The sequence below is a fragment of the Lemur catta genome, chromosome 1 (genome assembly GCF_020740605.2).
Source record: "Lemur catta isolate mLemCat1 chromosome 1, mLemCat1.pri, whole genome shotgun sequence".
Classification (NCBI taxonomy): Eukaryota; Metazoa; Chordata; class Mammalia; order Primates; family Lemuridae; genus Lemur; species Lemur catta.
The window spans coordinates 67440213-67464586 of NC_059128.1; the positions used below are offsets into that span (position 1 = coordinate 67440213).

At 43.9% G+C, this 24374-nt stretch overlaps 2 protein-coding genes across 5 annotated transcripts; both read right to left on the reverse strand.

Annotated features, from left to right (window-relative positions):
- Window positions 1-3644: 3644 nt before the first annotated feature.
- On the reverse strand, window positions 3645-6257 carry SLC39A2 (solute carrier family 39 member 2). Of its 4 annotated transcripts, none has more exons than XM_045527124.1 (4): window positions 5983-6257; window positions 5660-5790; window positions 5376-5423; window positions 3645-4584 (listed from the first exon to the last, which is right to left on the reverse strand). In XM_045527124.1, the coding sequence occupies exons 1-4, from the start codon at window positions 6095-6097 to the stop codon at window positions 3952-3954; spliced, it is 927 nt and encodes a 308-aa protein (XP_045383080.1). In that variant the 5' UTR covers window positions 6098-6257; the 3' UTR covers window positions 3645-3951. The 4 variants fall into 4 exon arrangements, with proteins under 4 accessions (XP_045383080.1, XP_045383090.1, XP_045383107.1 ...); XM_045527134.1 differs by lacking the exon at window positions 3645-4584 and adding an exon at window positions 4886-4919; XM_045527151.1 differs by lacking the exon at window positions 3645-4584 and adding an exon at window positions 4899-4919 and having other exon boundaries at window positions 5376-5418.
- A 1441-nt stretch (window positions 6258-7698) lies between these two features.
- METTL17 (methyltransferase like 17) lies at window positions 7699-13535 on the reverse strand. Its single transcript, XM_045527161.1, has 14 exons — window positions 13384-13535; window positions 13077-13230; window positions 12849-12983; window positions 11871-11952; window positions 11530-11611; window positions 11148-11221; window positions 10586-10680; window positions 10136-10206; window positions 9835-9942; window positions 9492-9560; window positions 8779-8829; window positions 8433-8525; window positions 8019-8203; window positions 7699-7944 (listed from the first exon to the last, which is right to left on the reverse strand). Exons 1-14 carry the CDS (start codon window positions 13462-13464, stop codon window positions 7839-7841), a joined length of 1386 nt encoding a protein of 461 aa, XP_045383117.1. The 5' UTR covers window positions 13465-13535; the 3' UTR covers window positions 7699-7838.
- Window positions 13536-24374: the final 10839 nt, after the last annotated feature.

A 24374-nucleotide genomic window follows, 5' to 3' on the forward strand; every position in this document is an offset into this window, starting at 1 on the left:
TGAAAATTCTGGATCTCATGAAGAGATTTTTAAAGGGCAAGTCTCTGAAGGTACACACAAAACAGGGAAACTGCAGCAGGAGGCATAGCTGTTAGACATTAGAGATTACCTCAATGGTTAGGGAAAATGCTGGAGTGGGAGATTTCTAGAGAGTTTTTAGGATTAACTAGAAAGTGAGAGTCAGTTCTGAGTAGAGGCCAGAGGCGTGGTGAGGGTAAATGGTGCCTAGAGCAATGGGATTTGTTTATACCCTCTCTCCTTACTCACATCAGAATTTCCCCCAAATTGGATAAATATACACTAAAAGTAGAATGCATTCTGTATTTGACATCCAGCAAATCTTAAGACAGTAACTCAGAACACAATTAAAATTTCAAAACTATCTACAACTGGCATTTTGTAAGCATTCCCACAGACTGAGGGATGGTGCCTGGGGGCCTCATTCGTCTCTGCACCCCTCTTGCTTCACCCTTGCTAGTGGCAACGGACTCCCCCTCAGGGCAGTGGGGGACCACACTCACACATGCCAACCCGCTCAAATTCTGGCAGCTATTCCTTGTACCCTATCAGACCAGAGCCCAGAGCAAGGGGCTGTTTCCTGTGGTGAAGGTGGCAAGGCACTCCAAAATTGGCCTTCAGGGACAGGGTTTTGTTTCTGGATGTGTTTTGTCCCTGACTGACCACTCCGCTCCTGCATATTCCCTGAATTCTGGTATCTCATCTTTCTTTCTTCACAAATTGTCATCCTGTAACTGCCATATCCAAATGAAACCCTCAGCTTGAAAGTGAAGGAAAGGTGAGGGAATTCTAAAGGGTTATTTCATAGAAAAATTTATTGGTGGCAGAAATGGAAAGGTGGCTATAGGAAGGAAGGTGGTTGGAGGCCTCGTTCTTGTTTTCCTCCTGTTTATATGTATGCAAAATACATGTGTTGGGGTGGAAAATGAGGAGTGTGGAAGAGGGACAGGGACTGGGGAGACTTGAAAATTGTCCCACAAGACTTCTCTCCTTACTATTCCAGCTAGCTTCGCCTCATCCTGCACATCTTCCCTCCTATTTTTATTTTTCAACTCTCATCTTTCCAGCTATCATCTGTTACAGCCTATCTCTTAGGGCTGAGTGAACCAAGGCTTACTCCTGGATCTGGTTTCTAGTCACCATGCCACAACTATCTCAGCTCTCCCTCCTGTCCTGTGGTTCTTATGCCTGTTCTTATTGTGGCTTTCTTGTTTCAATCTCCTTCAGAAATCACATTCATCTTCTGCTGCCTTATAGCCTTCTCTGGCTCCTTGCTGGGAATTTATATCTTTTGAAAGTGATCAGAGACTATCTCCTTTTCCTGGTCCTGATCTTCTCCCCTGATATTATCTATATGGAGCAATTCTCTATCTTTATTCCAGCTCTTGATACAATATGGTTCAAACTAAAGATGGTTTTGGTCCTGGTTGGTAAGAATTTTGGGAAAAGGAAAGGAAATGGCCTGGGGAAGGGAAGAAAGCCTTGATGGCTGAATGCAGAAGAGGCTAAAGGGGAATGCAAGGGCTCCTGGGATAGTAAAAGGCAGAAGTGCCTGACTTACCCATGCTGCAAATATCCCAACCTCTGCCTCATTTACCTCAAATACTGACAGCATCTGTGGCCCAGAACATGGTCAAGAGCCCTGACAGCTCATACTTCTCCTTAAATCTCCTTTCTATAGCCATACAGATCCTCTGTACTAGAAAAAGGCTCTCTAGCTTCTTTACAATCGTGTCCCTTCCAAAGTTCTGGCAAAATCACTTCAGTTGAAAATAGCAGAGAATGGATGGTATATGGAGCATCTTCTGCTTGCCCCTCTAGATCTGTTTGTTATGCTTTGTGCCCCATGAGGATGACCTCCCTGCGATGCACCAACAGACATTTTTATGTTCTGCCTTCTGTTTGGGTTCCCCCAGTATAACACATTGGCAGTAGATCAAATAGTAGGAGAGTGAGGTTTTCCCCTGGTCCTTCCTTATTGGGTCCCCGCAGGTTGGTTGCATCCCTCTTCCAAAGGCCACAGCTCTTATTAGATGGCCCTCTCTAGTTTCTGATAGCTGCTCATTTCTCTTCAGCCTAGGTAACAGCATTGTTGTTACTCAGCCCCAGGGTATTCCACCATCATTTATTTCTCTGTTCAAATCCCACCCACACCTTACTAAATACTCCCTTTATTAATCTTGCCTCAATTATCCAATGTACTATCTGCTTTCTTCTGGGATCCTAACATACAGGTTGGGGAGATGGGAGGGGCTGGTAAGGTAAAGGTAAGGAAAGAGAAGAGAATCTATATATTGAGCTTTTCTTAAAGTCATAGAAACATGGGCTTGAAGCCCAGCTAGCTATGTGACCAAATTATTTAACTTTTCTGAATGCCAGTTTCCCTAGACTTACTAGGGGGATAATATCTTACCCGTCAAGGTTGTGAAGGTACGATAATGTATGTGAAGGCAGTAGCACAGTGCCTGGCACGTAGCAGGTGCTCAGTGTAGAAACTGTATTATTACTACAACTAAGCACTGTTCTGAGTATATTACATTACTGCATTTAATACCGAACAGAAAACACAACAGGATGGTGCTTCAAACAAATTATTTCCTGTGTTAGACATGTCTATATATCTATCTATCCATCATTTTGGCCTAAACTTGCCATCTCACTGATTCCTGAGTGTGTAAACTGGGCTTGTGAGGAGGCTAGTATTTCTTACTTTGTAGGGAGGGGAACAGCATGGACAGGAGACAAAGACAAGAATGAAATGCAGGAGATCTTGTCTGCCTGTGTTAAGGCTACTTGGGCTTCCACACTGAAAATACTAGAAGGGGCAAACTGGTGAGGGTAATAGAGCTCACGGGGCACACTTTCTGTTTCCTCATTTCTCCACTAAGTCTGAGATATTCCTTGATCTCATGGCTTAGGGGCCAGGCAACAGTCATCCTGTTCCTTCTCAATTTCAGATAACCTGCTTTTGTATTTGTCCTTAGCAGTTTTTAAGAGAAGCAACACACTATAAGGGTTACTCAAACTGAAAGACAATTTGTAGGGCAGGCAGAAGGAAAGCTACTAAGTCCTGGCAGAGCCAAATAATCACCCCAGGCATTTGTCTGGCGCCTTTCTCCCTGTCCAAACACACAGCTTTTTAATCCCTCAGCACAAGGCAGCCGGAAGGAGGTAGAGGGCTCAAAGAAGAGCAATAGTATCCCTGAAGCCACACTGGGCTCAGTATGAAAAACAGGAACATGATGGAAATAGGCTCCATTTAGGTTATCTCAAGAGCCTGTTGGGTATGTTGTGGGTGGCTTACAATAGGTACTGGGAGTAGGGTGGGTGGTTAGTGTAGGAAAATGACCAATCCTCATGGTTTCTGTTTTTAAACTTCTTTCCCTTTAAATGCTGGGAACTCTGGCTCATTTTCCTAACTTCTGGGGCTATGGTGGGAGGGGTTTGCTGGAATTTCAGCAAAGCTCCCATGTCTGGGGGTGTGGTTGGCAACTGACAGAATGGCTAGAAGCCCTAATTCCAGAAGAAAATGCTACATCCAATACTCATTCTTCCCATTCCCCATTCCACTACTTCCTGCACCAGGCAGCTTCTAGGGAACTAGGAGAAATGAAATAGAATATAGCTAAAGAGGAAAGGCAAAACGAACATTTTATTACACACAGTAGTATAAATGGGACAAGAATCAACTTTGGAGTGGTCTCTATACCAATTCTCCAATTAATAGGCACTCAAAACATTCCTTTTCCGCTTCTGGGTGAGAAATGGGATCTCACGTAAGGAACAGCTGGGATCCAGTCCATGGAGATGGTGCCTAGTCAATGTCATTTAGTCTCAGTGAAGAAATGTCCAAGGGCCAAAGCCAGTTGGGAGGTCTCTCCTGGGGGTAGAGAGATCATCCTGGATAGGCCCATCAGAAAAGCCAGGAGTCTCTCAGGCCCACAAGGCAATAGTAGCCATAAAGGCAAAACCAGCAGCTACACAGCCCCATTTGGCTAGAGGGGCCGCAGGACCAGCTAGCTCCCGGGGCAGAATTTCTAGGAAGGTGACATACAGGAAGGTTCCAGCTGCCACACCCTCTAGCACGGCCTGGGCTAAGCCCTGCCCCCCTTCTGGGTCCCCTCCAACCACAGCCAGCCCAAAGGCTAGGCCCAGAGGAGACATGAGAGCTAAGGACAGTATGGAGATCACCGCCCATCGTGATCCAGTGCCTATCTGTACCAGCCGCAGTCCTACACCAAACACTACAAGCACCTTATGAGCCAGGACAGCAAGACAGAGCTGCAGGGTGGCTGCTACTGTTGGCTGCAGCCCTACAGCTAGACCTTCAAACACTGAGTGAAAGGAGAGTGACAGCAAGAGGATGAGGGCTCGGAGGGGACTCCGTGAAGGCGAGGGGAGAGGGCCATGGCTGTGGAGTTCCAAGACATGAGTCCCACCCCATTGTTCCTCCTGCACCGTTGATCCTCCAGCAGCCCCAGGGCAGCACTGCAATGCCAGTGACTCCAAAAAGAAGACAACGAAGAATCCCAGGGAGATGATGAGCTCTCCATAGGGATACTCCATCTAGGAACAGAAAGAGGGGCTGTGAAATGGGAAGGGAAGGGAAGATAGTACGCTGGATGGATGAGGGATTGAGAGATTGAAGAGAATGGGAAAATGTGGCAGCAGAACTTTAAAAAGGGTGGGTGAATGAAGCCAAGGGTAGACATGCACATGCAACAACAAGAATGCCAGAGGGACTAAAGGATACAATACCAAAAGGGTTAGAAATACGAGGAAACAGCCGGGCGCGGTGGCTCATGCCTGTAATCCTAGCACTCTGGAAGGCCGAGGCGGGTGGATCGTTTGAGGTCAGGAGTTCGAGACCAGCCTGAGCAAGAGAGAGACTCCCGTCTCTACTAAAAATAGAAAGAAATTATCTGGACAACTAAAAATATATAGAAAATATTAGCCGGGCATGGTGGCACCTGTAGTCCCAGCTACTTGGGAGGCTGAGGCAGGAAGATCACTTGAGCACAGGAGTTTGAGGTTGCTGTGTGCTAGGTTGATGCCACGGTACTCTAGCCCAGGCAACAGAGTGAGACTCTGCCTCAAACATAAATAAATAAATAAATACAGAGAAATGATGTGAAGCACATCAGAGAGTCTAGGGAAACGAAAGAATAAAGCGAGAGCTTTTTCTGGGGTTCCATAAACCCAAAAGGATTGGGTTGGCTCCTCCTTTCCTCTACAATGTCTGAGCTGGGGAGAAGGGATTCTTGGTATTCCTCACATACTCCTCTCAAAAGGCCCTGGGGACAAAAGGACTCTGATTCTCCTCACCTTCCAGATAGGGGCTGGTGGGAGATACTTACATAAGCTGAGTCAACATCAGAAAAATTTCCCTCATTTTCTGTCCTGTTCTAGGGAGAAAGAAGCAGAAATTAGATGGGGAATGGAGCAGCTCAGCTCCTGTCTTTTTAGTAATACCACTTTCCTTAAAGTCCAATCTGACCTGCTTTCATCATTCCACAAAGAGTTGTTGAGTTCTGTCCTTTCACCCATGTCCTTTGCTCCATCACTTCCCCCACTTTCTTTCCTTGGTTCTGTTTATCCTTCTGGCCTCACAGCCTTGCAGCTTAGCATCTATGCCACTCACCTGCACCATCAACTTCTGGAACTCTGATTCAATTTCCTCCAGGGCTTCAGCGGTCATGTGCATGAGCCCTGCTCCCAGGAGAACGCCAGCAGAAGTGCAGCCCAGGAGGCTGAGGACCCGGCGGTGACGACCTAATAAAAAGCATAAGTTACAACCCAGTTGGCAATGAGGAGATAGACAAAGGTGTGTAAAGAGTAATACGCAGCAACCATTATCCCGATCTTGGTGATGATGCAAGGTATAAGGAATCAGAGCAAGGTATAAGGATAGGGTTGTAGTGAGACTCAGGTTATGGAACAAAGATGGGGCAGGTCTATCTGTACCTGTGGCTGCATCAATGCGGAACCATTTGAAGCAGATGGGAACAAGGCCACCGCCTAAAGTGAGAGTCAGCAGAGCAAACAGGCTGCCAATTTTTACTCCTAGTAGTGGCTCCATCTCTGGGATGCAGGATAAGCAGGGGCCTCCCAATGACAAATGGACTTAGAATCTTTGGAGCAGGAGTGGTATCTAAGGTGGTCAAAGCTGGAGTATCCACTCTTCAGGAGACTGCTGGTATCCTTTTTCTGTTCTGTGTTGCCTCCACTTGCGCAGCGCAGCATTGCATAGCTGACTTGGGCCCTGCCCCAGCTTCCCGCCCTCCCCTTACGTGGAGGCCCCTCCCCTGGCTCACGCCTTCTTGAGTTTGGAAACCAGAAACTCCAGACTCCCTGCCAGGCACAGCTCAGTGCTGTACTCTCTTCAACGTGATGACTAATCTAAGGACTATGGAATATAGTCTTAGCTCATGCCTGGGGTTGGTCTAATCCAAAATAGGAGTTTATGGTAGCTACTTCCCAGCTATTTTGTGTTGGGGACAATCTGGTCCTGCCTCACTCAGGACATTTGATCTAAGCCTTCCATATCCTCTCCAGCCCACCCCAAGTCTTATAGGTTGCAATGCTGATACCCGAACCAGGCCCTTTCACAGAGCATTTGGGGCCACCTGGAGGTAAAGAGGTGGGGCTGAGAGTGGAGCTGCTGCCACTCTGGGAACTAGTAGGAGAGGGGATTCCCCTTTCCTGTAATCCCAGAAAAATAGCTCCAGGCATGGAAATGTCTAGTGGGGAGCTGAGATTTCTGGTATTACAACACTGATACTGTCACAACTCTGACTGTGCTTGTTTCCTGATAAGAACTATGGGAGAGGCATTTTTAAGACAGTTGCTCTGGCCCTTTAAACAGCAGGGCCTAGGGGAAATCAGAGATGAACCCAGTAAATGAAAGGATCCTACCTGAATATATAGGGGTGGAGATGTAAGATTTGGTCCTAATGGGGATCAACTCTCAAGGGAAATGTATGGGGCAAACTCCAGGGTAGCTGAGGGACCCCGGGAAAGACGGAAGGGAAGGAGAGAGAAAAAAACAGGGGCGAGGCAGCTGCTGGTTCTCCTATTCAGGTGGCCCATATAACAATCCAGAGACCTGTTGAGCCAGTTCTCAGACAGCTGGGGCCGGCTTTCCCCACTATCCAATTATCTTCCTGGGGACGTCCTGGTCTCTGGTAGAAGCAATATTCTTATAGGAGAGGGTGAGCTTGAGATTTATTTGGAAGCTTGACATTGAAAATCTGAGGATTTTCTTCTTCTATTTTTTTTTTTTTTTTTGAGACAGAGTCTCAGTCTGTTGCCCGGGCTAGAGTGAGTGCCGTGGCGTCAGCCTTGCTCACAGCAACCTCAAACTCCTGGGCTCAAGCAAACCTCCTGCCTCAGCCTCCCGAGTAGCTGGGACTACAGGCATGAGCCACCATGCCTGGCTAATTTTTTCTATATATAGTTTTAGCTGTCCAAATCATTTCTTTCTATTTTTAGTAGAGACGGGGTCTCGCTCTTGCTCAGGCTGGTCTCGAACTCCTGACCTCGAGCGATCCGCCCGCCTCGGCCTCCCATAGTGCTGGGATTACAGGTGTGAGCCACTGTGCCCGCCAGGATTTTCTTCTTTACAGGACAATAGGCCAGGAAAACTGACCCCCTAGACCTTTTAAGAATCACAAAATCCACTTCCATTCTTTAAAAAATGTTTTATTATTATTAAGAGCTCAAAAAAACACAGACATTTGGGGGTACAACCATTCCCATCCTGGATACCAGGAAGCTTCAGCCTTGGCAGGCTTCATAGAGGAAATATTTACACATCCTTGTCAGCTCTCAGGGGGATCTTGAGCAGGGCACGGAGGAAACTCAGACGGAGTGATCACGGGTAAAAGATCTCCCCAGGAGCTGGCACGGGCACAGCGATACAAATCCCTACAGAAAAGAGATGTCAATGTGGGCTGCAGGTTCTCACCACCGCCCACTAATTCTGGTCACATCCCCTGTACCTGCCATGCCGGCGGGCTGTGATCACAGCATGCTGCATATGCCCGTCTGGACAGCACAGGTGACAATGCACATGTCTAGGCCGTTTAAGGACAGGTTGAGTGATACGGGGCCAGCGATTAGCTTCCTCTGGAGAACCCCGGGCAAGGATCACCATAGAGAACTTCTCCTCCTTTGGTTTCTTGTTCTAAGATAAGGATATAGAGACCATTTAGAGGAAAAAAATATGGGAAAAAACTTTTTAACCCTTTCCCCCATTCCTGCAGTTCTTTTTCATACTGTATAAATCATACACATGCAGGTTGTAAAGTCTCCAGGCTATTCTTTGAATTCTCCAATTCCTCCCACCTCTGATTCTTTTTCTTCCTGCTTTCCTAAACTATTTTCTCCCGGCTGCAACATCCCCAGGTACATACCCAGCTGAAGGGGATGGGATGATAAGCCTGGGAGAAGCTACAGGCCAGGGGCTTAGAGGCTGTCAACTGGGGACAAGGAAGTTCATGGGGACACTGTGAACACAAAGACATGAGGTGAGACAGAAGAGTCATCACTCATAAAATTTAAGAACTAAGAATGATAGAGTCAAGTGGGGCCAGAGAGAAGGGAGGACAGGAGTGGGAGGTAGGGAGAGCCGGGGGAATCATTAGGCAGGAACTGGATAGGCACGCAAAGGAGTGGAGAGTGGCTCAGCTTTACCCTCTCACTTTTCCTGGCCACACCTTAGTTCAGATGTGTGCTGGGACAAGCAGAAGTAATACTCACTGGGGCAAAGACAAAACCAGGTCGAGGGTCCAAAGGCAACTTCTCTTTTCCCTGAAATCACAGGAAATCAAAGAAGTAAAGCTGAGTCTGAGGGGTCTACTTTTATAACTCAATTGCTACACTCAGTAAATTGAGGACTCCTTTAACATTCAACTCTCATAATGATTAACTATGTCCTTTGAGTTAAGCTGGCTGGATCTTTAATACTCCAAACAAAGAACTTTCTCTTAACAGCAAGAGAAAGGCAGGAACTTGGCACATAGTACGGTGCTCTCCCTTGTCAGCAACCTCCACTCTCAAAAAAATCCCACTCCAGGACGATTAAATTTATGATTATACACTGGCTCATACTCTGTCACAGTGACAAGGTTCTTGGCTGAGCAGTGTCCTAGACTGGGGCCAGGAAATTTTCTTTTAAAGGGCCAGAGAGTAGGCAAAATCTGTTTCTGTCTCAACTACTCAACTCTGTAGTGTGAAAGCAGTCACAGACAACAGAGATGTGAATAAGCATGGCTGATACAAAAACAGGTGGCAGGTCGGATTTGATCCACAGGCCCTCATTTGCCAACCACTGCCCTATCACAATGACTTTATATGCCTAGTTTCCCGAGAGTCACCCTTACCAATGTCTGATGGTCTCTTTAGTTTTCAAGGAAGTAACAGTAATTGATGACAGGTGGGTGGGGGAATGAAAGAAAGGGAAGGAACCTTACCTTCAGGACCAGGTCCCTAGCATCCATCAGAAGGCAGTGCCCAGCTTTTGTTCCATTCTCCACCAATACCTGTTCACAAAAGGGCGAAATAAGCAGAAACCCTGAATTACATGAAAACATAAATGTCAGTAGCTCTGTAAGGGCATTCGCAGATGGAATAGGGGGCCTAAAAGGAAATGGGCATTATATATATGATGGGGATGAAGACCCTCAAAGAGGGATAAAGAGAACCATAAATGACAAAAATGTTCACAAATGAAGACAATGAGAGGAAAAAAAAAGACACGAAATCCATGAAGCTGATTTAAGAATTGAAATGTGGGGAAAAGGGATTTCAACTCACCAGGAAATGACCTGTCTTACGCCACAAGGTTTGAACTACCTCAGTGCGGGTGGCCTTGCTGGGCAGTTCACTTAAGGAAAAGGCTGATACCACCACATCAAATTGTACCTGAGGACCAAGACAAGGGACACGACAGACTCAACATCTCCTCATTCCAACAGTACAACAAAGTCCTAGCCCCTAAATTTCTTCTATGGCTTTTCTTTATCTTCTAATACTCAATGCTGGGTTACAAGGCTGAGGCCACAGTTTTCCATCTGCTACATCTCACATTTAGAATACTCTAAACACTGCCACTTGCCTTGGGTGATACAGGTAGAAACTGCCTGAGAAAGACACCTGGAACATAAGGCTCCCCAGATTCTGAACCACCTGTGGAGGAAAGAATGTGGTAGCTATGAGTGTATAGGAAGTTAACAGCCACAGGTATAAACTGACAAGATATCCAGGTAAGAAACATGGCCCCAAGAATACAGAAGAACACTAGGTAAGAGTGAGATGCAAGAGCTTAAGTAAATATTAAAAAGGGCAGGGAGAATATTGGGTCTCCAGTCCTGTTAACCTTATACAACCCCTCCACTACCTAGCAAAGGCCTCTAATACCTTCTGCTTGACCAAAACATTGGAAGCAGACCAGATTCATATTAATTTTTAGCCCTTTCCTCTATTTCCCAATAAAACACCCTTTCTAGTATTGTTTTGTTTAAGTTCCTCAACTTTAGAAGTGCTCTTCCTTATAGCTTGTCCTCACCTTTCAGTAGCTTTTCTGCCAAATCCAACATGGCAGCTGAGCTGTCCACACACACATATTCACGTAGGCTCTGGCCCCAAGTACTGTGAGCAGCCCTAAGATGGAAAATATAAATCACCAATTCTCATGACAGAGAGTCATCTCTATAAGAGACCTACCTACTCCCAACCCCATTCCTGGGAAAATAGAGTGTTATGTTAAAATAGAATACTAACAATGTTATTTTCTTACTTCATTTACAGCTTCTAAAAAAAAAAAAAGGCAGACTTAAAAAACTATTTGTAGGCAAAAAAATTTTGATTGATATGCAAAACCTATCCCCTATACTAAATTCCTTTCCTTTTTAACCTTTCTAAACATTGGCCTTTTTTCACTTGACATTTAAGTTCTGGCCCCAATCCATTTACTTTCTTCTGCCTTGCTTAATCTGAGGAAGAAACATTCTAGGTTCCCAATTTTCCTATTCTCCCTCTGGTTTCCTAGTCTCTTGATATTGGAGTGGTACAAGTATGGTTCTCTAGAACTAGAATTGACAAAGGCAAGGATGAAGAAAGTTACTTACCAGGTGACAGAACCAGTGCCAGAGCCAAAGTCCATCAAGGTTTGTGGCTGGAACTCTGGAATTCGAGTCCGGATCTGAAGAAACACACAACACCCCACAGTAGGGTAAGTGGATATTTATTTAGGGCCTTGGTAAATATGAATTAGGGGACTATGACAGAAAAGGTGAGATGTGAATGTCTTTTGAGAATAGGAAGCTCCTAAAACAAAATGATTCTATTAATAAAGTTTTTTTTGGTTATAGAATCCTTTCAGAGTATGAAGATAGCCTCTTTAAAAATATGCATATGCAATGTCCTAAGAATCCCTAGCCTAGAAGATTACTTTATGAATAAGGGAACTGATAGTAAAAGGATTCAGGTTGGAAACTGAGGGACTTTCACCTCATGGAATGCTCTGGAGACTGCTGCAAAGCCACCATCCAGTCTTGCTGCCATATACACCAGGCTCAGTCCCTCACTGTAGCTGCCATAGAAATCATAGTGTCAGACCTACTGGGAAATAACCATAATCCCATAATTACCTTCTAGATTTTCAGGAAATGACATCTTTGGAAAGGGCTCTTCTAGCTCAGGCCTCACTCTCCAATACAGAAGGTCCTGGGGAGCCTTAACAACCCAGGTAGCTTTTTAAAATACTACATTGACTGTGTAATGGTACTCCCCCAACTCTCTTTCTGCAGTCCAATTTTTCTTTCTTTTGTATCCTTTCTAGTCCCCCTTACCTCAGTTCTTGCCAATGGTAGGTAGTTTTACGCAGGGCATGTAGCACTGCTTCATGAAGTTTCTCCTCTGTCTGAGATAAGTCTGGGGTAAGAACAAGGACTGGAAGTGAGGACCTAGGGAGAACAGGGCTCACATCCAATATTTGAATATACTGCCCACCCAGTCCTCCCCTGCTCCTACCGGAGAAAAGGCAAACCTAGAGAAAAACTTCAGGTAAAAGTAACAGTAACACCTACCACTACCAGAGTGTTTCAGATAGTATTTTGTCTCTAACAGCAGTTTATTCAACTTAACCAACCCTAACCCACAGGTTTTGTTTTATATTGAAGGGAAGTGTGATAAAAATTTAAAGAAAAGGATAGAGTATTTTGTGCATTCCTCACTTCCCCAACATTTAAGATTGTGACAATTGCCAGTATTCCTATGGGGAGGAGAAGAGCTTGAAATCTAAGTCTCATGACTGTGTTTAGTTCAGTACTACTGAGCAAGTATCTACTGACCACCTACTCTGAGCTAGGAATTCCCCACTGTGGAATATGTGGGGAATACAAGAAGAATAAAAGGCAGTTCTACAATACGAAGGAGCTCACAATCATGAAAATAAATTGATGAGTTATGCTTATCTCCTATCGCTGAAGAGGGTTTTCAGTACTGAACAGGGAGCCATACAGGGACTTTATTTCATCTGAATAAAAACCTAGAAGGTCCTAATCCAGTGGACTCGCAGGAAAACAAAACAAAACAAAGATCTGGATTTCAACAGCATACTGGGGCACTCTCTGACCTTTATCTAAACTCCAAAGGCAATCTCTGGAATAATCTACCTTTTCTTAGTAAGGCACCATTATAACAAGTACTCTTATAAGAAAATTGAATAAACTGCAGTATCTATTTGAGAGCCTGTAAAACTATTTCCTACTCTTCATTTCCCACTGATATTCAATCTGGCTTACTCTTTAGTTACTCTTAAGTCCAACCTGGGTTGTCCAGGAATTTTTTCTCAAGCTGCACAGCTCGTCTTTGCAGCTCCTCTGGCTCCACAGGCAAATGTCGGCTCCAGAGATAACTGGTCAGTGTTTGCACCTGTTTCTCCACATCGGGCATTGCGCTCTCTAGGAGCCAAAGATGAAAAGCGGAATCACTTGTGTGCAGAGTCCCATTTTTTTCCCCCCCCCCTCCGGCCTCCTTTTCCCACCGTTACTCACCAAGCAGCAGTAACTGCGCAGCGTCTGCCAGTGCCTGCGGCAATCGCACGTGCGGTAGCTGCAAGATGCCAGGGTGCTTGCGATGGCGCCTCTTCTCCAGAAAATCGGACTTGTTATCTACCTGGGTCACGCCAGGCACAAGGGAGGCGAGTGTCTGCAGGCCAGGAAAGAAAAGCTGATTGCCGGGCAGAAAGGAAGGTTGCGGGCACTCGCTAGGGCCAAGGGCTGTCAAGAGCGCTCATCTTCGGAGTGGAGCTGTCCCTGGAGATCCAGGTTCTCTCCGAAAGCAGGGAAAGTAGGCACTCACCCGGGACTGGGGAGCTACTCGAAGGCCGCGGCACCCTCGGCCTAGTATCAGTAGGTACCCAAGTCCACGCGCGGTCGCCATGGTTCCGGAGGCGAACCGGAAACGGAAATGTACGTGCCTGTGTCGCTCAGACACAACGCCGCGGCGAGCATCCTTCACGGGGCTTCGCACGGCAGTATCAGCCACTGAGAAGAGCGAGTGTTTGCTAGCAGCCAATAAGCAATTGATATGCAAATCTCCTTGAGGCGGAAACCGTACGTGGGCGGGACTTGGGAGGCCTTTCGGACATATTCAGCGGGATGCGAAGTGGCCTAAAGGTTGTGTTGGACCTGGTCGCCGGAAATCTAGGGGTGCGGCGGAACGGCGTGGGCCGTGGCACTGTTTCTTTGGATGTACTGATTACCTGTGTTTCCTGCTTTTCTCTCTGGAGAACTCTGAGTCTTGAATTGTTTCCTTGTGTGAAAAGGGGAGAATGCAGTAACGCTAAGATGGGATGAGAAAAACTAGATTTAAAGGACCGAAGACAACAGAAATTAATAGTTAATAGTCTAATAAATATTGAACCTAGGTTTCAATAATAGGTTTAATTTCTTTTTTTACATTTGTTAGTTTCTCTTCAAATTAAACTGGCCCTCTTAGTAAGTTAACATAACACTATGTGTCAGATACTGTGCCAAGACCTTGTACATATTGTCAACCTTAAATAACAAGATTCAGGAAATATGGTAAACTGAGTTTATTCGAGCACAAAGCTTGAGTATGGCCACTTAGGAACACAGAGTCCAAAGAATGGAAACCAGTGCTCCAAATGTAGATGACGTTTCGGAAGCTTAACAGGGTTTCAACATATGCTACACAAGGCTAGCACTTACTTCTAATCTAGTTGAGGTGGAGTTCTTTTTGGGAAAGGTGTTTTTTAACATTCTACACTGAAGATCTAACAGTCATGGAATCTTTTGCGCCATCTGGTCTGAGTTATGTATAGCAATAAAGAAGGCAGTTAATCTATAACCAAGGTCAGTGATTAGAAGGGGAGGAGCTCTGGTCTCTGGGAGTCACTTACAGAACAGGAACAATGAGGAAAAGAGTTAATCTATAAGCAGAAGTTGCAACTACATGCTATGCGGCAGATCCCAATCACATCTCTGTCAAGGCTTAGTGTATTTGGTGTTCCAACAGTTTTTAAATTTTATTTTCACAATATTACCTCATTTGGTCCCCACAATCCTATGAGGCAGATTCTGTTGTTAACCCCATTTTGCAGTTGAGGAAAGTGAAGCTTCAAGGTGGTTAAGTAGGCCGAAGATCACAAAACTTGATAGGTAATGGATTTAAATTTAGGGAGTCTAAGTCTCTGCTTCACCTCTAAACAATATACTGTACCACATATTGTTGGTACCTGGAAGGCAAGTTAAGAATATTATGCTAAGTGTTCAGAAGTGTTAAATTAACATGTAACATTAAAAAGAACTCACTGTGCAGTAATCTCTTGATTCCTACAGCAAACACTTTAGTCAACTATGGTATATCTTTAACCTCTTGGGATAGAAATCTGGTGACAGGATGGATAGAAGTACTGTCTTTACTGTAATTTTGAGAGTCCAAATATGATAATTATGGGATAAAATATGGGGAACAAATCAGTTGGAGAGCTAAATGTCTGGTCTGCATTTAGGTCATTAAGCTTTGATTCTCATAAAGAAGATCTTTTATAATCTGAATATTCCATAAGGAGACTTGAGGAGGTGTGTAGGACATTTCTCTCACTGTTCTCCCCCTTTGTAGGATTACCTTCTTTTTGGTTTGCTTTCCCCAACCCCTTCATTTTGATTCATACTACCACACTTAGCTTCATCTCTTGTGGTACTTAGCTTTTCCTTTAAATTACTGGTTCAAGTTTTAGCAAAATAAAAATATCCCTGCCACTATAGGTCAGCTGTAGCATAAGATTGATGATGCTATTTTTTTTTTTTTTTTTTGTTACAGGGAGGTAGCGGAACATAGGGATAAAGTGCTTGGCCTCTGGAGTCTGGCAGTCTGAGGTTGAATTCTAGAGCAGTGAGATAATAATAGTTGTTGCCTTACTTGCTGGAGTGAGGATTAAATGAGATAATGTCTGGCCCAAAGTAAATGCTGAATTAATTTATGCTATTATTCTCATCATATGTGTTTTGGAATTTGAAAAGACATGATGACATTTTTATTTTTATTCTGAATTCATGTCTTACTTCCAAAACAGACTTGAAACTGAGGATAGTTTGAGGCCAATTAAGACTAAGCCCTGGAGAGTGAGAAGTAAAGAGCAGGAGAATCTGGTGGTGCCTGTGAATGTCCCTCCTGTTTTTCTAATCAAACTGCCAACATAGATGTGGCTTCCTCTATTCTGACACTGGACTAATTGAATTATCTCTTTCCTTCAGATTATGTAACAGCTCAAAAGCTGATTTAGACCTAAATTGTGTGTCTTTGTTCTTAATCCAAAGCATTGTTCACCAGAACAAAATTAAAACCTCCACACCACCCTCCCTATGGATGAAGAATGTACAATTCTTTGTACATTGAAAATGCTTAATAAATGTTTGTTGATGATGTTGATAAAGTGACCACTCTTTGTTTCCATGCTTGGGAAAATTCAGCAGTATAGACTGGGTTGAGGACCTGAATCAAATCATTTGACCAGGTCACAACCCCACCAAAAGCATAAATGAGCCCATTTCTTACTTAATCTATGAATTCTGCCATTTTAACACTGGTCATACCTTGACCTGGAATTTCCAATTAGTGGCTCTACATTTTAAGTACAGATATAAGTGTGGAGAAACTAGACAATATTAAAGAGAAATAGCCCCACCTTCCAATGTAAGTAAAGAAAAATAAACATCTCTGAGGAAGGTTGGATGATGTGTTTGGAGATGGGTAATGACCAACTGTTCTTTTCTATTGAGTCCATGAAAAAGGGAAATAGGTAATAATTGGATTATATTTAGAGACACTCTCAACAATGAAGGTATGAAGCAACTGGAATAAGTTCTATGGGAAGCCAAAGAAATTCTGCCCCCAAAGATCCCAAATAGTATTGACTTGTAATGAGCAGAGGCAACCCTGCCAGGGGGCAGAAGTCAAAGTTAGTGGGCCTCAGGAGATCTCTGCCAGCCCCAGAGTCTGATGGCTATTTTATGATCCCTAACACTTTTAAGAGATCCCCTGACTCCAGCCAAATTTAATTCTAGTCAAGATAATTTAAGTGACCCATTCTGATAAATATGTATTCCTCCCCTTTTTTCTGTATTGTTCTAAACCAGAAAATCTCTTATGTCTTCCTGGAGTCATGGAGACCTGTGAGAATCTTGAAGTCAACCACAACTTCTCTTTTTCTCTCAGACTTACCTCCAAGCCAGTGGTAAATATTATTAACTCTAAAGATAGAGCCAAAAACCCCAATCCATAAAGTAATTGCTTCTTACCACCTTCAGTGTTAGCACTTTGATCCAAGCCACCGTGATCTCACAGTGATTATTGATTCTGCTTCTTAACTAGTTCCTCCACTTCTGCCTTTACCTTCTGCAGCCAGTTTTCCACAGAGCAGCTGAGTGATCCTTTTAACATAAATGAAATCATGTCCCTACTCTGCCTAAAGCCTTTCACTAGGTTTCCATGTCACTCTGGGTAAAATCTGGAGTCTTTGGAGTGATCTCCAAGGCCCTCCATGATCTGACCCTTTAGACCTTATTTACTGTCCCATTCTCTGGATTCTCACACCTCCAAGCACACTGGCCTTCTTGCTGTTCTTCAAACACTGCAAACATGCTCCTACTTTTGGCCTTTGTACTTGATATTCTTTTTGCCTGGACTGCTTTCCCCTGTCATCTTCATGGCAAGCCCCTCTTATTTCCCTCAGGCCTATGTTCAAGTGTCATCTTATTAGAGAGGCCTTTCCTGGCTACCCCCATCCCCACCCCTTGCATCCCTTTCCTCAGTTTTCCTGTTTTATTATTCTCAAAAACCCATATTATTGTCAAATATATTACATATCTTGTTGTTAATATAATACCTTTTTTTTTGGAGTGGTGGTGGTGGTTTCTCTTCTTACCAGAGTGTAAATTCCATAAGGGCTACGTATTTCTTTCTGTTTTGTTTGTTGCTCTATCCCCAGGACCTAGAACAGTGCCTGGCACATTGTAGTCACTCAGTGTTTCTTTTCTTTTTTTTTTTTTGAGATAGAGTCTCACTCTCTTGCCTGGGCTAGAGTGAGTGCCGTGGCATCAGCCTAGCTCACAGCAACCTCAAACTCCGGGGCTCAAGCGATCCTCCTGCCTCAGCCTCCCAGGTAGCTGGGACTACAGGCACATGCCACCATGCTTGGCTAACTTTTTTTTCTATTTTTAGTTGTTTGACTAATTTCTTTCTACTTTTAGTAGAGATGGGGCCTCGCTCTTGCTCAGGCTGGTCTCGAACTCCTGAGCTCAAACAATTCAACCGCCTCGGCCTCTCGGAGTGCTAGGATTGCAGGTGTGAGCCACCGCGCCTGGCCGGCCGCGCTCAGTGTTTCTTGAATGAGGGAATGAGCAAGTCTTTAGCATTATGCTTGGTATAGGAAAGGGACCTAAAACACCCCTCAGTAGGTTAGATTCTTCTGTTCTATCTTCCCAAGTGCCTGGTACTTTCTATTTTTAATATGAATATGAAGCTCATTACATAAACTCAGGCATGCAAGAAATATCACTTTGAAATTTTTTCTATAAATCAATTTAATTTGTGTCTTTAGTGCAAAACTCAATCTCAGTTATCTTTGCTGCCCCACCTTCACACCACAGGGTTGTGCCAAGGTTTCAGGGTATAGGTATGAGAAAGCGGTTCCTTCGATCAGAGGTCTGACAACACTGGCTGCCACAGAGATGTTTACTGCTCTAGGCTTCTATGCCATTCTGAGGGTACATGGATCTTTTATAAGCCAGGACGCCGGGAAAGAAATTGTGTTGCAGGTTACTTCTGCTTTCCATCCTGAAATCCACTCTAAGGAAAGAAAACAGAGCCTGCTACTTGATTGATGGAGGGAAAAGAAAAGGGGAAAGAAACCAGAGAAAAACTTAATAGCTCAAAAATTATCCTGCACCTTTTTGTTACTACCATCGAGGGCTGTTTGCCATTCTGTGGAGAGAGTATCTTGCTCTTACTCTGTAAACCTGTATCTTGCTCTTGCCCTGTAAACCTATCTTGTCCTTCCTCAATAAACTTTGTTTTATGCTTAAAAAAATTATCTTGCTATTTACACATCCAACTGGAAATTACTGGTTAAATGTCTTTCTTCTTTTTTAGACTGTAGGCTCCATAAGGACAGGGACCATTTCTCTCTTGTAGGCAGGTGTAGGTAGATCTGCCTCTAATGTTCGCCAGGCTCAAGGACAGATATAAACGAGGCCCTCATAATGCGTGTATGAATATTTAAAAGTTATAAGTCAAATTAACAATTTGTTAAATATGTTTCATCCTTGTATCTTAACAGATATATATTTATGAAAAAATAAACAAATGTGCTGAGTTGTGTTTTTTATGTGACAAAAAGCTGGCCAGATTTCAAAGACGACTGAATTTGTTTTTGTGCGTGTCAAGTGTCTGCTGGTAGGCTGTCATTATTTGAAAATATATATATAATTCATAAATTATATATTTTTCTTTCTTCTTTTTTGTTTTAGAGACAAGGTCTTGCTCTGTCACCCAGACTGGAGTACAGCAGCACAATCATAGCTCACTGTAACCTTGAACTCCTGGGCTTAACTGATGCTTCTACCTTAGCCTCCTGAGTAGCTGGGACTACACGCGCATGCCACCACACTTGGCTAATTTTAAATTTTTTTGTAGAACCCCCTGGGGTCCCACTATGTTGCCCAGGCAGGTCTCAAACTCCTGACCTCAAGCAATCTTCCCACCAAAGCACTGGGATTACAGGTGTGAGCCACCAAACCCAGCCAAATTTTTATAAAATTTATTTTCTTTCCTTCATTTCTGCAAAATTAGTATGTTATTACAGTCTAGATATTCACAAAATTTATGTTCTTTTGACAGTAATGAATATCAAATTAGGCAATCTTTCTAGAATCATTGTAGTTATTAGTTTTTTAAATTAATTTTAGTTTGAAGAAATTTTGCTCTGCTAAGGTCATAGTAAGCAGTATTGTTAGTAAAATTCTTAAAGCAATACTTAGATTGGAAATGAATTGTGATTTCACATATCATGTTCTAACATTGTGATGGGTCGCATATGATAAATTAACATAGGGCAGTAAGTATTATGGATTATTTTAATTTTATCATATAAATTTCTATAACTTATATTGCAGTTTTTACCACTTTTTTTTTTTTTTTTTGAGACAGAGTCTCGCTTTGTTGCCCAGGCTAGAGTGAGTGCCGTGGCATCAGCCTAGCTCACAGCAACCTCAAACTCCTGGGCTTAAGGGATCCTACTGCCTCAGCCTCCTGGGTAGCTGGGACTACAGGCATGCGGCACCATGCCTGGCTAATTTTTTCTATATATATTTTAGTTGGCCAGATAATTTCTTTCTATTTTTAGTAGAGACGGGGTCTCGCTCTTGCTCAGACTGGTCTCTAACTCCTGAGCTCAAACGATCCTCCCGCCTCGGCCTCCCAGAGTGCTAGGATTACAGGCGTGAGCCACCGCGCCCGGCCTTACCACTTCTTAAAGCAATGTCTAGATATATAGAGTATTGTAGAGTATTGTAAAGAATAAGTATTCAATTTCTCATGTTGCCCTAATTTACATATACATAGATTTCAGAGTAAAGAATAAAGAAATTGTTTAATATGGCAAAATTGGGTGAGTGAAGAGGCTCACACCTGTAATCCCAGCATTTTGGGAGGCTGAGGTGGGAGGATCACTTGAGGCCAGGACAAGTCTGGGCAACATAGCAAGACCCCATCTTTACAAAAAGTTAAAAATTTAGCCAGGTATGGTGAGTGCCTGTAGTCCCAGGTACTCAGGAGGCTGAGGTGGGAGGGTTACATGAGCCCAGGAGTTTGAGGCTGCAGTGAGCTGTGATGACACCACTGCACTCTATCCTGGGTGACAGAGTGAGACCCTGTCTCAAATAAAAAAAAAAAAAAAACTGCAAAATGCACCTCAGCTGCCATGTACAACTTCTGGGAATCTCGTGCTAATTTGTGAGCACGTTTGAAACTGTGCGTTGAAACACAAAGAGAAGCAAGAAAATAGATGCTTGACACCAATGATACATCATAATCTATTGCAGTCATGCTATCTGTGAAGGAGACATTGACAAGTTGGTCTTTTCCTTTACCTAAATGCTTCTGCTGCCCAAATCTTTTCAGTACTTGGAAGCAGTATCTGACACCTGTGTTGGCAGAGGCACAACGTACAATTGTCATGTCACTTGGATGCAATCATCTTTTGAGGATCTAACACAAGAGATGTAAAGAAGTGTTTCCCTTGGATTAGAGCCATGTTTGTCATAAAAGTCGAAGTTTAGGATTAAGGGTTGTACTGGATCCCAAGTGACAGGAGGCATCTCTTTGTTCTTTAACAAATTTACCATTTTGTATGTTTGTTTTAGTTACATGTGGGGCCTTCTTAAATGTGAGGCCCAGTGGGGAGGCCCCTGTTACTTGAGTCTAAGAGTAGTTCTGGCTGTATCCTCAGCACTTAGGCAAAGTCTGGTAAGTTTTCTTAGTAGATTCCTAATAAATACCTGATCAAATATTTTTTGAGTGAATGGGATGAGTGCCTAGAAAGGATGTGTTGCTGGCTCTCTGGATGCCCTGGGATTGGTGAATTTTGAAAAAAGAAGAGTTTTTTTTTTTTTTAGAGTCACAAAAGGGGCAGCTTTCAGGGCAGGAGAAATTTAGAATTGTTGGCCATGAGGGGACTATCTTAGAAATGTTCTGTGAACAAAACATAGATAATCTCTTGTGTTGGCTTTGTATGGATTTTTGGAGGGTAGCTTCTATTTGAGCCATGAAGGCTGGGCCCAGAGTTTAGACTGAAAGAACCCTCTTCTTCAGAGATCTCTTCTTCAGAGATCAAGGGATAAATAGCTCTGGCCTAAAACAGGGACTGGCAGTACATGGGAACTTTGAAATGCAACTGGAGCTGGCTTTAAAACCTGAATAGTGAGTGAGTCTGTGCCAAGCTGAATTGTGTGACATGAAATAGTTTCTATAAATTTTCCCTAATTCTATTTAGTATATACTATGAAAAGTCATGGTCACCATGGTAAAATAATATGTGTTGTTTAAATAACTGTCCATCATAGGAAATGAGGGAGGCCCATACCAGGGAGGTATAGGGATTTGAATTGGATTTCAGATCACACTTTTTGGAGAAGACAACATTGGCCTTTGATGTCACAACAACAACTTAGCCAACTGGCAGCAAAGTTGGCCAAGGAGTCCTTGAGCTATGTGCTCTGTCAATACCTTGCTTCCTACTCCTGCTTTCCCTCTTCATCTGGAGGTTTAAAAGGAGAGGATCTAGAGAACAGATTTGGAACATTTAAAGAGATAGGAGGGAAGGGTCATTTTTATAGACTTGCACTTTTCCAGAAATTTTAGGCATGTGCTGAAAATTGTCAGACTGTATTTCTTACCTGTGGCTCCTGAAAAGAAACTGAGTCTGTAATGTGGAGAATCTTAACTGCCTTAGGCCTGTAACAAATTTAGGTTGTAAGCTGCCTAAGCTGCATACCAAGAGTCTTAGGGATGTTTGTGCCCTTTGGTCAATTGATCCCAATTTTGTTACTCTATAAACATTTATAGAGTCCCTTCCATATGACAGATAACATTCTAGGCAGAGACAACACTGACTAATGTTGTATACTGTGCCCTTTAGGAACTGACAGTCTACTGGGGAAAACACACCTATAGTCAGGTAATTATAATACAAAGGTGAGCAGAGAAGATGGAGGCCTAACTGCAGGTCTGGGAAGCATGTGGCAGAGCACAGAGAAGGTTTCCTGCAGGGGATGATACCAAACTGAATCTGGAAGGATGAATAATAATTTCCCCAGAAGACCAAGTGGGGAAGTATGCTCCAGGCAAAGACAGAACAAGGCCTAGAGATGGCTGTCCATAATTCAGCATAGGGAATAGGCCTGGAAGGGATTTCAGGAAGTTATTCAACCATTTTCCAGGTTGACTTTAGAAAAAGAAAGTTTTTTATGTATTGAGTTTCTTTCCCTTGGCTCTGGTTTTTGTTTTCTGAAGACAGATGCATATCTCCTCACTGCCTGGGGATAGACACAGGCAAATCATGCCACGTGGCCACAAACTTCTCTGGGGTAGTGACTGGCAAGCATGGGCTATGCTCCCTGAGTCCATTTAGCACCATGCAGTACCTCAGTGATCCCTGAGCCCCTAATAGGGAGCAGAGATGGCTTCTTGGGTAGGAGAGACCACAGGGCACAGGGCAGGCAATAGCTGCATGACCCCTTCCCTTTCCCCAGGGAGCTCTAGCTGGCAACGGGCCCCTGGAGAAGTGATGGGGACAGACCCTAATTGTTTCCTAAGAGGAATAGACTTATCCTTGCTTATCGCCACTGCCAAGAGTGAGGTGGGAGGACTTTTCAGAAGAGCCAGAGAAGGTCAATAGACATAACTGGTAGCTTGAGAATTATAAACCTATAGGGAAAGTTAAAAGAGAGTGCTTCATGAATGAAAGGTTTTGCCATACTAAGAAGAGTCAACATATAGTTTGTTCTTATAGTCCATCTCTTCTGAAATGGGACAAGTAGAATGGGATCACAATTGCAGTGACCCTATTGGTCCCTAAGGCATTCAGATAGGAGTAGCATGTGAGAAAGCACTCCCTTATGCAGACAATAAGCAGGGGTCTGGGAGACTCTGGAGAGCTTCACAGCACGAGAAGGCCTGTCATCACCCTGCCATGTTGCCAAGGGCCACATGAATGAGATGCCTGGTTTAGGGACTGAGGCAACCTTTGTTCACTAGGGCACACCTGTTTCATTCAGTAAAGATTTACTTAGCATGTGCTATGGGCCATCCATCATAAATGAATATGTATCTTTTTGCATCAGTTTTGCAGATTAGTAATAATGATTCCTGTCTATGGACCTGTGACAAATCAAGGTGGTGTGTGAATAACAGGAGAAGCTCTGGATCCTGGAGGAAGGAGGCCAGCCAGGATGAGTGGGCAGGCTGAAAGAACCAACCAACAGCAAAACGAAGACTGGCCTGGTCTGGGAGGGTGACTCAGGCTGCAGTGCATAGGCTGGCAAGGCCTTTGGAGAGCTGTTCCAGGGTGCAGACTGCGGCAAAACAATCTTAAGACCAAAGCTCTAGCTCTGGAGGTTAGGGGGGGGAGTGTGCTTGGGGTCAGGGCTTTTTTCCTTTGTGGAAACTGAGCAGGCATTAAAGAGAAAGGTGGGTACCCATAAAATCAACACAGGTTTTTTTTTTTTTTCCAGACCTCTCCCCATCTAAGGGTCCCTCAGGCCCTCTTCCCTTGCTTCTAGCTGTAGGGCTTAGACAATGAAAAAAAAAACAAAAAACTGGCTGGGCTTGGTGTGTATACCTATAGTCTTCCTCTCCCCTCCAACCCCCTTTTTTTTTGAGACAGTGTCTCACTCTGTTGACTGGGCTAGAGTGCAGTGGTGTCAGCCTAGTTCACAGCAACCTCAAACTCCTGAGCTTAAGTGATTCTCCTGCCTCAGCCTCCTGAGTAGCTGGGACTCTAGGCGCATGCCACAATGCCTGGCTAATTTTTTTTTATTTTTGGTAGAGATTGGGTCTCACTCTTGCTCAGGCTGGTCTCGAACTCCTGAGCTCAAGTGAGTGCTGAGCTCCCAGAGTGCTAGGATTACAGGCGTGAGCCATCATGCCCAGCCTCTCCCTCCCCTTTGAGGGACCTCATCCTCACTTAAAAACTATTAATATTATTTCTCCCAGGCCCTTTGGTTTCCTAGCTTCAGATCAGAGATTCCCAGGGAGGGAGAAGGGCGTAA